The sequence below is a fragment of the Tamandua tetradactyla genome, chromosome 7 (genome assembly GCF_023851605.1).
Source record: "Tamandua tetradactyla isolate mTamTet1 chromosome 7, mTamTet1.pri, whole genome shotgun sequence".
Classification (NCBI taxonomy): domain Eukaryota; kingdom Metazoa; phylum Chordata; class Mammalia; order Pilosa; family Myrmecophagidae; genus Tamandua; species Tamandua tetradactyla.
Window position 1 is genome coordinate 77,090,001 of NC_135333.1, and position 13,134 is coordinate 77,103,134.

The 13,134-nt window shown below is 36.3% G+C and overlaps 1 protein-coding gene across 6 annotated transcripts in view; it reads left to right on the top strand.

The window, feature by feature from the left end:
- The window catches only part of ATF7IP (activating transcription factor 7 interacting protein), a 130,453-nt gene that overhangs the window by 112,803 nt on the left and 4,516 nt on the right, over window positions 1-13,134 (top strand). For all 6 annotated transcript variants that reach the window (XM_077170151.1, XM_077170147.1, XM_077170148.1 and 3 more), the window contains exons 13-14: window positions 336-518; window positions 10,996-11,108. In XM_077170151.1, the coding sequence (XP_077026266.1) occupies window positions 336-518; window positions 10,996-11,108 (296 nt within the window). The remainder of the gene's footprint in view (window positions 1-335; window positions 519-10,995; window positions 11,109-13,134) is intronic.

Genomic DNA, 13,134 nt, shown 5'->3' on the forward strand with positions numbered 1-13,134 from the left:
AAAAATTGAAGAGGGACAAATACTCTTGTAAATCACTCTTACAGGATTATACTCCTAAAGATTCTAGACCCTTTCTTTATCTTCACACTGAAGAGTAGAAAGGGATTACATATGGTTGGAGTATTCTTTTCTTCTGAAGCTTGGATTATAATAATATTATGTGTTGGTTGTTCCTATCATTCTTGCCTTACAAAATTACAAAAGGAGACTGTAATCTGTATTTCTCTTTTTATTTTAGTTAATTAGATATTATCCAAAGATATTTACCATGTAATATGGTTCTGTAACATAAAATTTAACTTTCTTTAATAATATCTTTTCCTGTTTTTCATTAGCTCCAACCACCGTGAATGTAACACATCGTCCAGTAACTCAGATTACCACAAGACTCCCTGTACCAAGAGCTCCTGCAAACCACCAAGTGGTTTATACAACTCTCCCAGCACCTCCTGCTCAGGCCCCCCTGCGAGGAACTGTTATGCAGGCTCCTGCTGTTCGGCAGATCAATCCCCAAAATAGTAAGAGGCTCTTTTTTTGTATATGACAAGTTATATGTAGTTCTCTTCCCAAAGGAGCTAGAGTGACTTATATTGACGTTACATTTAGCAAAAAAATGCTTATAATATCAAATAAAAATATTAATTTTTTCCCCTAAGGCAAGTTAAGCAGAGAAATTGAACATTTATACTATTTGATTTGTACTCCATGTGTTGTCATCGGTTTAACTTTTATAGCCTTATACTATCACAGTACCCTATTTGTTGACTCAAAAGTATGTTCATACTCAAGAGACACCCCTAATTAAAGAGAGAATGATCAATTGTGACTTAGCCTGGATCCTAGAAATAATAGTAAAGAAGAGCTTCTAATGTGAGAGGGTCTTAAAATTATGAAAGCTAATTGAGAAATAAGAGAAGGAAATATGTTAAAGGAAACTGGTAGTTTCCACATTTTGTTTTGTTTACTAGTAAATTACAATTATCTCATCCACATCGCAACTTTCCTTCCCCATTGTGATTTTGATATATCATGGGTCAGCTTAACAAATTAAATTGGAATTTTGGGGGAGTTTTGTGGAAGCTATAGCTGACATTTGAAAGCCAGCAGATGACACAGAAAAAATTTAGAAACTCAGAAATGCATAAACTGTATGTATAATATTGTATAATAGCAACATTGTATCTTTTAATACCATAAATATATACAATTTCTGTTTTAATGTTAAAATAAGTAAAAAGTTAAAGTTTGTGAAAAGAACATGAAAGCCAGCAGATGAACACAAAGGCTGGAAATTAGATATCTTAAAAAGTCCAGTAATTCATAAATGCATAAAATGTTTGTACTGTTATGTACAATATTACCTGTACAGTATATATTTTACTGTTTAATAATAATGAACAGCTACACAATTTTTTTCTTAAAATCAGATTTGTAGTAAAGGAACTATGGTTCTACACACTGGTTTGGAGATGCCAAACGTGTTTATGGCAGTCTCTTCAGGAGAAATCTTGTGATTTTACAGTGATCTTTGCATCTCAGGTTTCTGGTATCTTGTGTTGTTTAAATGGCATGAACTCTATTAAAATCATGGGTCCCATGCATAACACTCCTAATGGTTCAGACAATGCTCCCAAGAAATAGAAAAGTGATGAGTTTGAAGGAAAATGTAGAATTGTTAGATATGCTTCTTTCAGGCACAACTGCTGTAGTTGATGGCCATTATGGCATTAATGAGTCTACTGTAAGGCATATCAAGAAAAAAAAGAGAAAGAAATGCAGAAAGTTGCTACAGCTACACCAACAACTTCGAAGTATTTGTATAAACAGGAGATCTGTATTTCTCCCAGAAAGTGCAACATTCTTTTGAGTGCAGGATTGTTACAAAAAAAGCATTGTGGTGGCCAAATAGGATCCAAGAGGGCAGCTTAGTGAGGTGTGGAATTTAGTTTGTCCTCAGAGCAGTTAGTAAATAGCCAGGAACAGTTCATAATAATTGCTGGGGCCACATCAGTGATCGGACACAGCGTACACCATTCTCATTAAGCTGGACCAGCTGTGATCCCATCAAGAACTGTGAGTTTCCCAAGGCCCTGAGGCCCGTGCTCCTCCCACCTAGGCTGGTTCCCAGAGGGGAAAGGAAAGAGATTTTACTAGCAGCAGGGGCTGAGCTCCCAAGCTCCAGCTGTGGGATCAATGAACAAATTCTGACTACTGAAAATAGGCCCCCAGCTCAGATAAACCTCCAACAAGAGCTAAAGTTACTAGCTTTTGCCCAGGTGCAGAAGGGGCAGGGCTGACAGAAGAAAAACAAATAAACAAAAAAAACAGGTTTTTTGGATCAGACAGTACAAGATACTTGAAAAGGTCTGGACCCCTAAAAAAAGGGGGGTTGCACATAGAACCTGGAGATACATAGAGCAACGTACCAACTTAAGCTCTTGATGAACAAACCCGAAGAACAGGGGTCCTTCTCTGAAAAGGATTTGTTTTGTTTTGTTTTGTTTCTGCTGCCTAACTGCTCATTAAATACAACTGCAAGGCTTCTCAGGCGCCCCAGGTAAGGGCAGAATTAAGCTCATCTGAGAGACAGTGAGGCTGATCAGGTGACAGGAAAGGTGTTCCTTTTCCAGGAGAGGGGTGGGGGCCCCCAGCTCAGATGGAATCCCTCCCTCAGGGAATTCAGATGCCAGGGTCTGGAAACCTAAAGCAATTAAAGCCAGACTACACCCTCTTCTCTGTCTCAACCATGCCCCCAGCAGGGAGAGTCTGCTGAAATTAAAGGTGTTACATCACTTTATGCTGGTGGGACTCACAGGCAGACAAGTACCACATACTGGGCAGGACAGGAAAAACAGAGTCTAGAAGCTTCATAGGGAAGTGTATCAACCTGCTGAGTCTCACCCTCAGGGAAAACTGATGCAGGTGACGCTTTCTTCTTGGGAGGAGGCCAGTCTGGTCTGGGACTATCTCTGACTGGGGTCTGTGATAGCTAAGTAGACCCTCCTAAGGGAAAAAAAAAAGGCTCATACAAACTGGGCAAGAAACAAGAAAACAAGAACTGAAAAATTCTGATCCGCTAAGCAAAACCAGTGCTAGAAGTCTAGAATAATCTAAACTGAATGTCAAAGAACAGATAGAGAACAAAGCCATCCAACAAGAAAATCCTAGGTAAAAAAACTAAAACAATCTCCAGAATAAACTAGTTAAGGAAATTAAATGCCTAGAAGCCAACAAAAAATAAAGTCATACTAGGAAAATTGAAGACACGGCCCAGTCAAAGGAACAAACCAACAATGAGATACAGGTGTTGAAACACCTAATTCAGGATATTCCAACAGACATGGAAATTCTCATCAGAAATCAAATCAGTGAATTGAAGGATATAAAGAAGGCAATGGATGAATAAAAAGAAATCAAAAGTCAGAAAAATCAAATCACAGAACTAATGGGAATGAAAGGCACAATAGAAGAGAGGAAAAAAGAACAATGGAAACCTACATGGTAATTTCAAGAGGTAGAGGAAAGGATTAGTGAACTGGAGGATGGGACAATTGAAATCACACAAGCCAAAGAAAAGATAAAGAAAAAAATATGGAAAAATATGAGCAGGGACTCAGGGAATTGAACAACAACATATAGCATGCAAATATAAGTGTTGTGGGTATCCCAGAAGAAGAGATGGGAAAAGAAGGAGAAAGACTAATGGAGAAAATTATCACTGAAAATTTCCCCACTCTTATGAAAGACTTAAAATAACAGATCCAAGAAGTACAGTGTACCCCAAATAGAATAGATCCAAATAGACATACTCCAAGACACTTACTAATCAGAATGCCAGATGCCAAAGAGAAAAATAGAATTTTGAAAGCATCAAGAGAAAAGCAATCCATCACACAGAAGGGAAGCCCAATAATACTATATGAAGATTTCTCAGCAGAAACCATGGTGGTAAGAAGACTGTGGTAGGATATATTTAAGATTTTAAAAGAGAAAAACTGCCAACCAAGAATTCTATATCCAGCAAAATTGTCCTTCAAAAATGAGGGGGAAATTAAAACATTTTCGAACAAAAAATCACTGAGAGAATTTGTGACCATGAGACTGGCTTTGCAAAATACTAAGGGGAGCGATAGAAACAGATAGGAAAAGGCAGCAGAGAGCTATGTGGAGAAGAATATAGAAATGAAGACTATCAGTAAAAGTAAAAAGAGAAAAAAAATGAATTTGGCTTATAAAACCCAAAAGGCAAAATGATAGAAGAAAGTACTGCCCTGAAAGTAATAACACTAAATGTTGATGTATTAAACTCCCCAATCAAAAGACATAGACTGGCAGAATGGATTGAAAAACAGGACCCATCTATATGCTGTCTACAAGAGATGCATTTTAGACCCAACAAACAGAGGTTGAAAGTGAAAGGTTGGGAAAAGATATTTCATGCAAACAATAATCAGAAAAAAAAGCAGGAATAGCTATACTAATATCCAACAAATAAGACTTCAAATGTAAAACAATTAAAAGAGACAAAGAAGGACACTATGTGTTAATAGAAGGAACAATTCAACAAGAAGACAAAACAATATGAATATTTATACACCGAGCCAGAGTGCTCCAAAATACATGAAGCAAACACTGAAAAGAGAAATAGACATATCTACCATAATAGTAGAAGACTTCAATTCCCCACTCTGATCATTGAACAGAACAGCTAGACAGAGTATCAATAAAGAAACAGAATTTGAATAATACAATAAACAAACTAGACTTAGCAGATATTTATAGAACTTTACACCCCACAAGAGCAGGATACTCCTTTTTCTCAAGTGCTCAGAGACCATTCTCAAGGATAGACCATATGCTGGGTCACAAAGCAAGTCTCAGTAAACTTAAAAAGATTGAAACCATACAAAATAATTTCTCAGATCATAAAGGAATGAAGTTGGAAATCAATAACAGGAAGAAAACCAGAAAATTCACAAGTATATGAAGACTCAGCAACACACCTTAGACAACCAATGGGTCAAGAAAGAAATTACGAGAGAAATCAGTATATATCTCAAGGCAAATGAAAATGAAGACACAAGATATCAAAATTTTGAGGATGCAGCCAAGGCAGTGCTAAGAAGGAAATTTATTGCCTTAAATGACTGTATCAAAAAAGAAGAAAGAAAAAAAATCAAGAAATTAACTGTTCATTTGGAAATACTAGAGAAAGAACAGCACACTAACCCCAAAGCAAGTAAAAGGAAGAAATAATGAAAATTAGAGCAGAAATAAATAAAATTGAGACCATGAAACAGTTTAGAAAATCCACAAAGCCAAAAGTTGTTCTTTGAGAAAATCAGTAAAATTGATGGCTCCTTAGCAAGATGGACAAAAGGAAGAGAGAGGATGCAAATAAATAAAATCAGAAATGGAAGAGGAGACAAAACCACTGACCCCACAGAAATAAAGGAGCTAATGAGAGGATACTATGAACAACTTTATGCTAATAAGACAACATAAATGACATGGACAACTTCCTAGAAATGCATGAACAACCAACATTGACTCGAGAAGAAATAGACGACCTCAGCAAACCAATCACAAATAAAGAAATTGAATCAATCATTAAGAAGCTCCCTGTTCTAGTTTGCTAGCTGCCAGAATGCAATATACCAGAAACAGAATGGCTTTTAAAAAGGGGAATTTAACAAGTTGCTAGTTTACAGTTCTGAGGCCAAGAAAATATCCCAATTAAAGCAAGTCTATAGAAATGTCCCATCAAGGCATCCAGGGAAAGATACTTTGGTTCAAGAAGGCTGATGAAGTTCGGGGTTTCTCTCTCAAGTGGAAGGGCACATGGTGAACACTGCATCACTCCCCAGAAAGTAAAGTCCAGGACCAAATGGCTTCACGTATGAGGTGTACCAAGCTTTAAAGAAAAAATTAGTACCGATCCTGGTCAGACTCTTCAAAAAAATTGACGTGGAGGGAAGACTACCTAACTTATTCTGTGACACCAACATCACCCTCATATCAAAGCCAGACAAAGATACCACAAGAAAAGAAAATTACTACAAGAAAAGAAAAGACAAAGATACTACAAGAAAAGATCGATCTCTCTAATGAATATAGATGCAAAAATCTTCAACGAATTTCTTACAAATCAAATCCAGTAGCACATTAAAAGAACAATACACCATGACCAAGTTGGATTTATCCCAGGTATGCAAGGGTGGTTCAACATAAGAAAATTAATGTCATACACCATATCAACAAATCAAAGCAGAAAAATCACGTGATCATCTCGATTGATGCAGAAAAGGCATTAGACAAAATTCAGCATCCTTTCTTGATGAAAACACTTCAAAGGATAGAAATAGAAGGGAACTTCCTTAACATGATAAAGGGCATATACGAAAAACCCACAGTTAACATCATCCTCAATGGGGAAAGACTGAAAGCTTTCCCCCTACGATCAGAAACAAGACAAGGTTGTCCATTATCACCATTGTTACTCCACATTGTGTTGGAAGTTCTAGCCAGAGCAGTTAGATAAGAAAAAGAAATATAAGGCATCCAAATTGGAAAGGAAGAAGTAAAACTCTCTCTGTTTGCAGATGATGTGATATTATATGTGTCAAAAACCCTGAAAAGGCCACAGCAAAACTATTAGAGCTAATGAATGAATACAGCAAAGTGGCAGGTTACAAGATCAACACTCAAAACTCTGTACTGTTTCTATACACTAGTAATGAGCAATCTGAGCGGGAAATCAAGAAAAAAATTCTATTTGCAATTGCAACCAAAAGTATTAAATATTTAGGAATAAATTTAAGGATACAAAAGGCCTATACAAAAAAAAAAAAAAAACTACAAGAAATTGCTAAAACAAATCACAGAAGACCTAAATAAATGGAAGGGCATACCATGTTCATGGATTGGAAGACTAAATAAAATTGAGATCCCAATTAACTTAAATTGATTTATAGATTCAATTCAATACCAATTAGAATCCCAAAAACTTATTTTCAGAAATAGAAAAACCAATAACCAAATTTATCTGGAAGGGCAGGGTGCCCTGAATAGCTAAAAATATCTTGAGAATGAAAAATGAAGTTGGAAGTCTCATAATATCTGACTTTAAGGCATATTATGAAGGTGCAGTGGTCAAAACAGCATGGTACTGGCATAAAGATAGATATACTAGCCAATGAAATTGAATAGAATGTTCAAATATAGACCCTCTCATCTGTGCACAATTGATTTTTTATAAGGCAGTCAAGCCAACTCACCTGTACAGAAGTCTCTTCAGTATTCTTGGAGAACTGTATATCCACATGCAAAAGAATGAAAAATGATCCATATATCTCATACCCTATACAAAAAGTGACTGTAAATGGATCAAATACCTAAACATTAGATCTAAGAGCATAAAACTTTTAGAAGAAAATGTAGGGAAATATCTTATAAAACTATTAAATAGGAGGCGGTTTCCTAGATCTTACATTGAAAGCACAAGCATTGTAACAAGAAATAGATAAATGGAAACTCCTCAAAATTAAACACTTTTGTGCATCAAAGAACTTTGTCAAGAAGGTAAAAAGGCAGCCTACACAATGTGAGACAATATTTGGAAGCAACATATCAGATAAGGGTCTAGTATCCAGAATATATAAAGAGATTATTCAACTCAACAACAAAAAGACAAACCACCCAATCAAAAAATGGGCAAAAGAGATGAACAGACACTTTCTCAGAAGAGGAAATACAAATGGCTAAAAGGCACATGAAAAACTTCCCTGGCTATTAGGGAAATGTAAATCAAAACCACAATGAGATACCATCTCACATCCACCAGAATGGCCATTATCAGTAAAACGGAAAATGACAAGTACTGGAGAAGATGTGGAGAAAGAGGAACACTTACCCAGTGTTGATCAGAATGTAAATGTCAAGTGTACAACTGCTGTGGAAGGCAGTTTGGCAGTTCCTCAGGAAGCTAGGTATAGAATTGCCATATGATCCAGCAATACCATTGCTAGGTATCTGTCTGTTCAGAGGACATGAAGGCAAGGCCACTAATGAACATTTGCACACCAGTGCTTATAATAGCATTATTTACAATTGCCAGAGATGAAAACAGCCCAAATGTCCATCAACATATGAGTGGCTAGACAAGCAGTGGTATATACATATGATGGACTATTATGCAGCTGTAAGATAGAATAAAGTCATGAAGCATGTAACATCATGGATGGACCTCGAGGACATTATGCTGTGTGAGATCAGCCAGAAACAAAAGGACAAATACTGTATGATCTCACTGATATGAACTAACATTAATGAGTGAACTTGGAGAATTTCAGTTAAGAACAGAGGTAATCAGGAGATAGAAATAGAGTAGAGATTAGGTAATTGGAGCTGAAGGGATACAGATTGTGCAACAGGACTTACTATAAAAATTCAGAAATAGCACAGTAGTACCTGATTGTTGCACAATACTGTAAGTACACTGAATGAAGCTGAATGTGAGAATATGATAGAGGGAGGAGGGTTGGGGGCACATATGAAACCACGAGGAAATATAGACGAGAAAGACTAAGATGGTATAATTTAGGGATGCCTAGAGTGTACAATGATAGTGACTAAATGTGCATATTAAAAAATGTTTTTGGATGAGGAAGGAAAAAAACAGAGAGATAGAACCATTTTGGAAAAAGCCCCAGTGCACACAGAGCCCACGCCCCCAGGAAAGACTTATGAAATGAGGAGAGAAAGCTAGCAGATGTTACCATGTGTCCTGGCTGACAGAGGTGTCTAGAAGCCAACGACCCCAGCAGATGCTTACCAGATGCCTTTTCAGTTCACAGAGGGGTTCCAGATAGCATCAGCCTTTCTTGAGTAAAGGTAACCTCTTGTTGGTGCCTTAATTTGGACATTTTCATGGCCTTAAAACCGTAAACTTGCAACATAATACATTCCCTTTTTAAAAGCCAAAAAATAAATAGATAAATGAAATTTTGTGGCTGAAAGATTTCAGACATGGTAGAGAGGTTATCCTGGAGGTTATTCTTATGTGCTATGTAGATATCACTTTTTAGTTTATGGTATATTGGAGTGACTAGAGGGAAGTACCTGAAACTGCAGAGCTATGTTCTGGTAGCCTAAGATTCTTGAAGACAGTTATATAAAGATATAATGTTTGCAATATGACTGTGATTGTGAGAACCTTATGTCTGATGCTACTTATATCTGCGTATGAACAGATGAGTAAAATACATGGATTTATATATATAAATAAATAATAGGGGGAACAAAGGGTAAAATAAATTAGGTAGATGGAAACAGTAATGGTCAATGAGAGGGAGGGATGAGGGGTATGAGTTTTTTCTTTTTGCTTTTTGCTTTTGCTGAAGTGATACAAATGTTCAAAAAATTATCATGGTGATGAATATACAATTGTGATGATATTCTGAGCCATTGATTGTACACCATGTATGGATTGTTTTTTTGTCAAGAATATATGTTTGTGTGTTAAGTTTTACAATAAAAATATTTTTAAAAAGAAAGTATTCTGATAGCCTCTGGCATCATGCAAGAAAAAGCTAAATCCTTATATGATTCCCTAAAGGAAATGAAGGTGGAGGTTCTACCTCTATAGATTTTCAGCCAGCAAAGACTGGTTTGAAATTTTTTTCAAAAGTTTAACCTATACATTGTGAAAGTAAGAGGAGAGGCAGCATCTCCTAGTCAAGAGACAGCTAGGGAGTTTCTCAAAACTCTTAGTTTCTCTTAAGAAACTGGTTGAAGAGAAAGGCTACAAACCGGAACATCTATTCAAGAGCTGACAGAATGGAAAAAAATACCTCAGTGGACATTCATTAACCACGAAGAGAAGCAAACCCGAAGTTTTAAAGTTACAAGGGATAACTTGTAACATGGCTCTTTTGTGCCGTTGTTGTAGGGTTCATAATATATATAGCTCTGATATATCAAGCTGCTAACCCTTGAGCTTTGAAAGAAAAGGAGTATCAGCTGTTTCTTTTTTTTTCATATTCCATTTTCTTGTTTGTTTTTTATATTGCTCATGCTACTTTTCTTTATGGTTTAACCACCCATTGTAGATTTCAGTAAAAATGCATACTAGTTCATTTTGCAAAATGTAATACCGAAGATAGATCATAGCTATTCTATAGAAACTGTAATAATGCCATTGTTAGGTGATGGCATCCAGAAGAAAATAAGCTGAGTGGAGTCTCTTGATCATAGTCTGGCTTCAGTGTTCTCAAGAAGTTTGCAGGAGGCTTCTTTGGGAAAATCAATTGATAGGGTCATTTTTCTGGGAAACAGGGCTCACTTAAGTTCCAAGCATCTAGGAGAACTACAGTATGGGCCAGCTACTGAATATCTGTCAGGAATTATGGTTAAGGGAGTAGATGGTTCTGAATTTTGTGCTTCTGTTGTTGTGGAGTATGTTAAACCATTAATGTGAGGTGAAGTGAATATCTTGAGCATCAGGGCATGGAGGGAGAAGAAAGGGACAAACACGAGGCAAGGATCACTTACTCAAGCTTTCTGTCTTCGTTAAAAAGATAGTAGAGCAGGGATCTTTATGAAGACAACCTCAATTTGTCTGTCTTGAGTCACACTGATCCAGTCTGGCCTGATTTTCTACTACATATGGTATATGATGCACAGTCGTGTTCCCAAATTTTTGTTTATGGTCCTCCTGGTGGGGATTTCATTTATGTCTCACCTGTGCTGAATCTCCTGTTTCTTTTGTCCCATTTTCTCTCTTATACTTGAGAAAGGGTTCATGGAAGATAGATTTTTTTGAGTACTTACTTAGCTGAAAATTTCAGTGATAATTTGCCTGAGTGTGGACTATTTGGTTGGAAATAGTTTTCCTTTCAAATTTCGAAGACATTGCTTCACTAACTTTAGTGTTTTAGCAGGGTTCCACCAAACTTAGAATAGAATTATGATTTTACCCTTAATTCTCTTTTGTAGGTGTCACAGTTCGAGTGCCTCAAACAACCACATATGTTGTTAACAATGGACTAACCCTGGGATCAACAGGACCTCAGCTCACAGTGCATCACCGACCACCACAAGTGCATACTGTAAGTGTTACTGCTTGGCTTTACAAACTCAGTGTCATGTATTATTTAAGTATATTTTTTCTTTAAAGTCATTATATCAAAAGGAAATGTAGGTCTTTCTGTTTTTCCAGTACAGGTTTATTTAAGAAAATTGATCTTACCATTATGAGCAAATACTCTTAGGGATGACAATCATCGAACATCTGTTTGTTTATGGTGATGTGTGGTGAACAAGAAGAATCCATAATTGGGGCAGGGGAAATGAAATAGACCATTTCTAACTCATTAAAATTAAAGGGTATTTTCCATACTCTGACTTATACTTTCCCTCAAAATCTTACACCATTTCTAATGACCATATTATTATCAACTACTGTTTTTAATATTCTGACTGTATTGGAAATTCATTTGTTAAGAGACACACAGAAAACCAAAATTTCTCAGATTTAGCCTCCAAACAATGTTACATTCTCCTGTGTCTTGATTATAACAGTATTGATTGGAATGGAATACCATATAAATGAAAATGTTAGCTTAGAGGGAGAAATTGGTGGATCATTATCAAGCTGGTATCACTCCTTTTTATCTAGCAAAACATCTACTTTTTAATATTCATAATAATGGATAGCATTTCCTGAGTACTTAGCATGTACTAGGCACTGTTAATATATTGAATCCTTATCCAGGAATCCTTTAGGAGAGTTGCTGTCTTCCTTTATAGACGAGGCAGCCGTAATGCACAGAGAAGTTGGTTAACCAGCCTGAGAGCATACCTAAAAAGTAAAATAACCCATGCATTCCAGCTCCAGCACTTATCCTCCTAAGTATTTATTTTTGTTGTTCCAACATGAGAAAAAAGTACTATCATTAGAGGAGTACTTATAGTATACTAGACACATGCATTTTTCATGTGTTGTCTTATTTAAACCTCATAACCCTATGAATATTATTATCATCCTTTCCGTAGAAATAAATCCTATTTCAAAGATGTTAACTTGTTGCTCAGTATCATTACCCAAGCTAGCAAGTATCAAATACAGTCCAGTGTAAAACACACGTTATCTGATTCCAGCATCTCCAGAGTGTTTTCACTGTATTCAGGTCTAAACTTGTTAGGACATGGAGCAAATACACCATTACTATTGTGATATTATTACATTAATATTTTAATATTGCAACCAAAAATAATTTCTTTGATTTCAAATTTCCTTCAAAACATATATGGTACAACTTAACTCAACTCGGGGCTATGGGCACTGCTGAGGTGCCAGGCTCCTATGCGTTGCCACCCACTGGTGACTGCACCTTGCCAGATGTTGTGTGGAAGCCTGTGACCTGGGAACCCAGAGGCCAGGCGAGAGTGCAGGGATAAGCTGCTGCTGAGTGTGTTGGCTCTGGCAGGGAGCAGCTCCAAAGATAAAATAACCATATACTTTAAAAACCATGATGGTGAGCTAACGATCAAAAGAAAAGTTGGTGACTTTCTGCTAGATGTTGTGGTTGATAATAATCTATATATTGATGGTTTTGGTGCATGTAAGGGAACTTCAGCATGCTGTGTCTGTCACCTCATCTTTGAAGAGCACATACTTGAGAAGTTTCAAGCAATCACTGATAAGGAGAGTGACATGCTGAGTCTGGCCTATGGACTAACCGACGTATCATGGTTCAGCTGCCAGATCTGTTTGACGAAGTCTATTGATGATATGACTTTCTGAGTACCTAACATGTAGTGGCTCATGTTAGATAGTCCATTGATATGGGCAAGAATAAATGGGAATATTTTCATGAAATTTTACTTCTTTTTATAATTATTATTTCTTAATGTAATTAAATGAGAACATGGATGAATAGATTTATTATTATAACTAGCATTACTATATTAATTCACCTTGTCTATTGAATTTTGTAGTTCTGAAAATCTGCAGTCTTTATTTTGGTTAAATTATAAAAATGTCAACCAATATTAGAAAACTGTTAATTTGATAGAACTGAACATTATAATTGTTTAGTGACATTACCAAAATTTTTTCATATAAATCATATC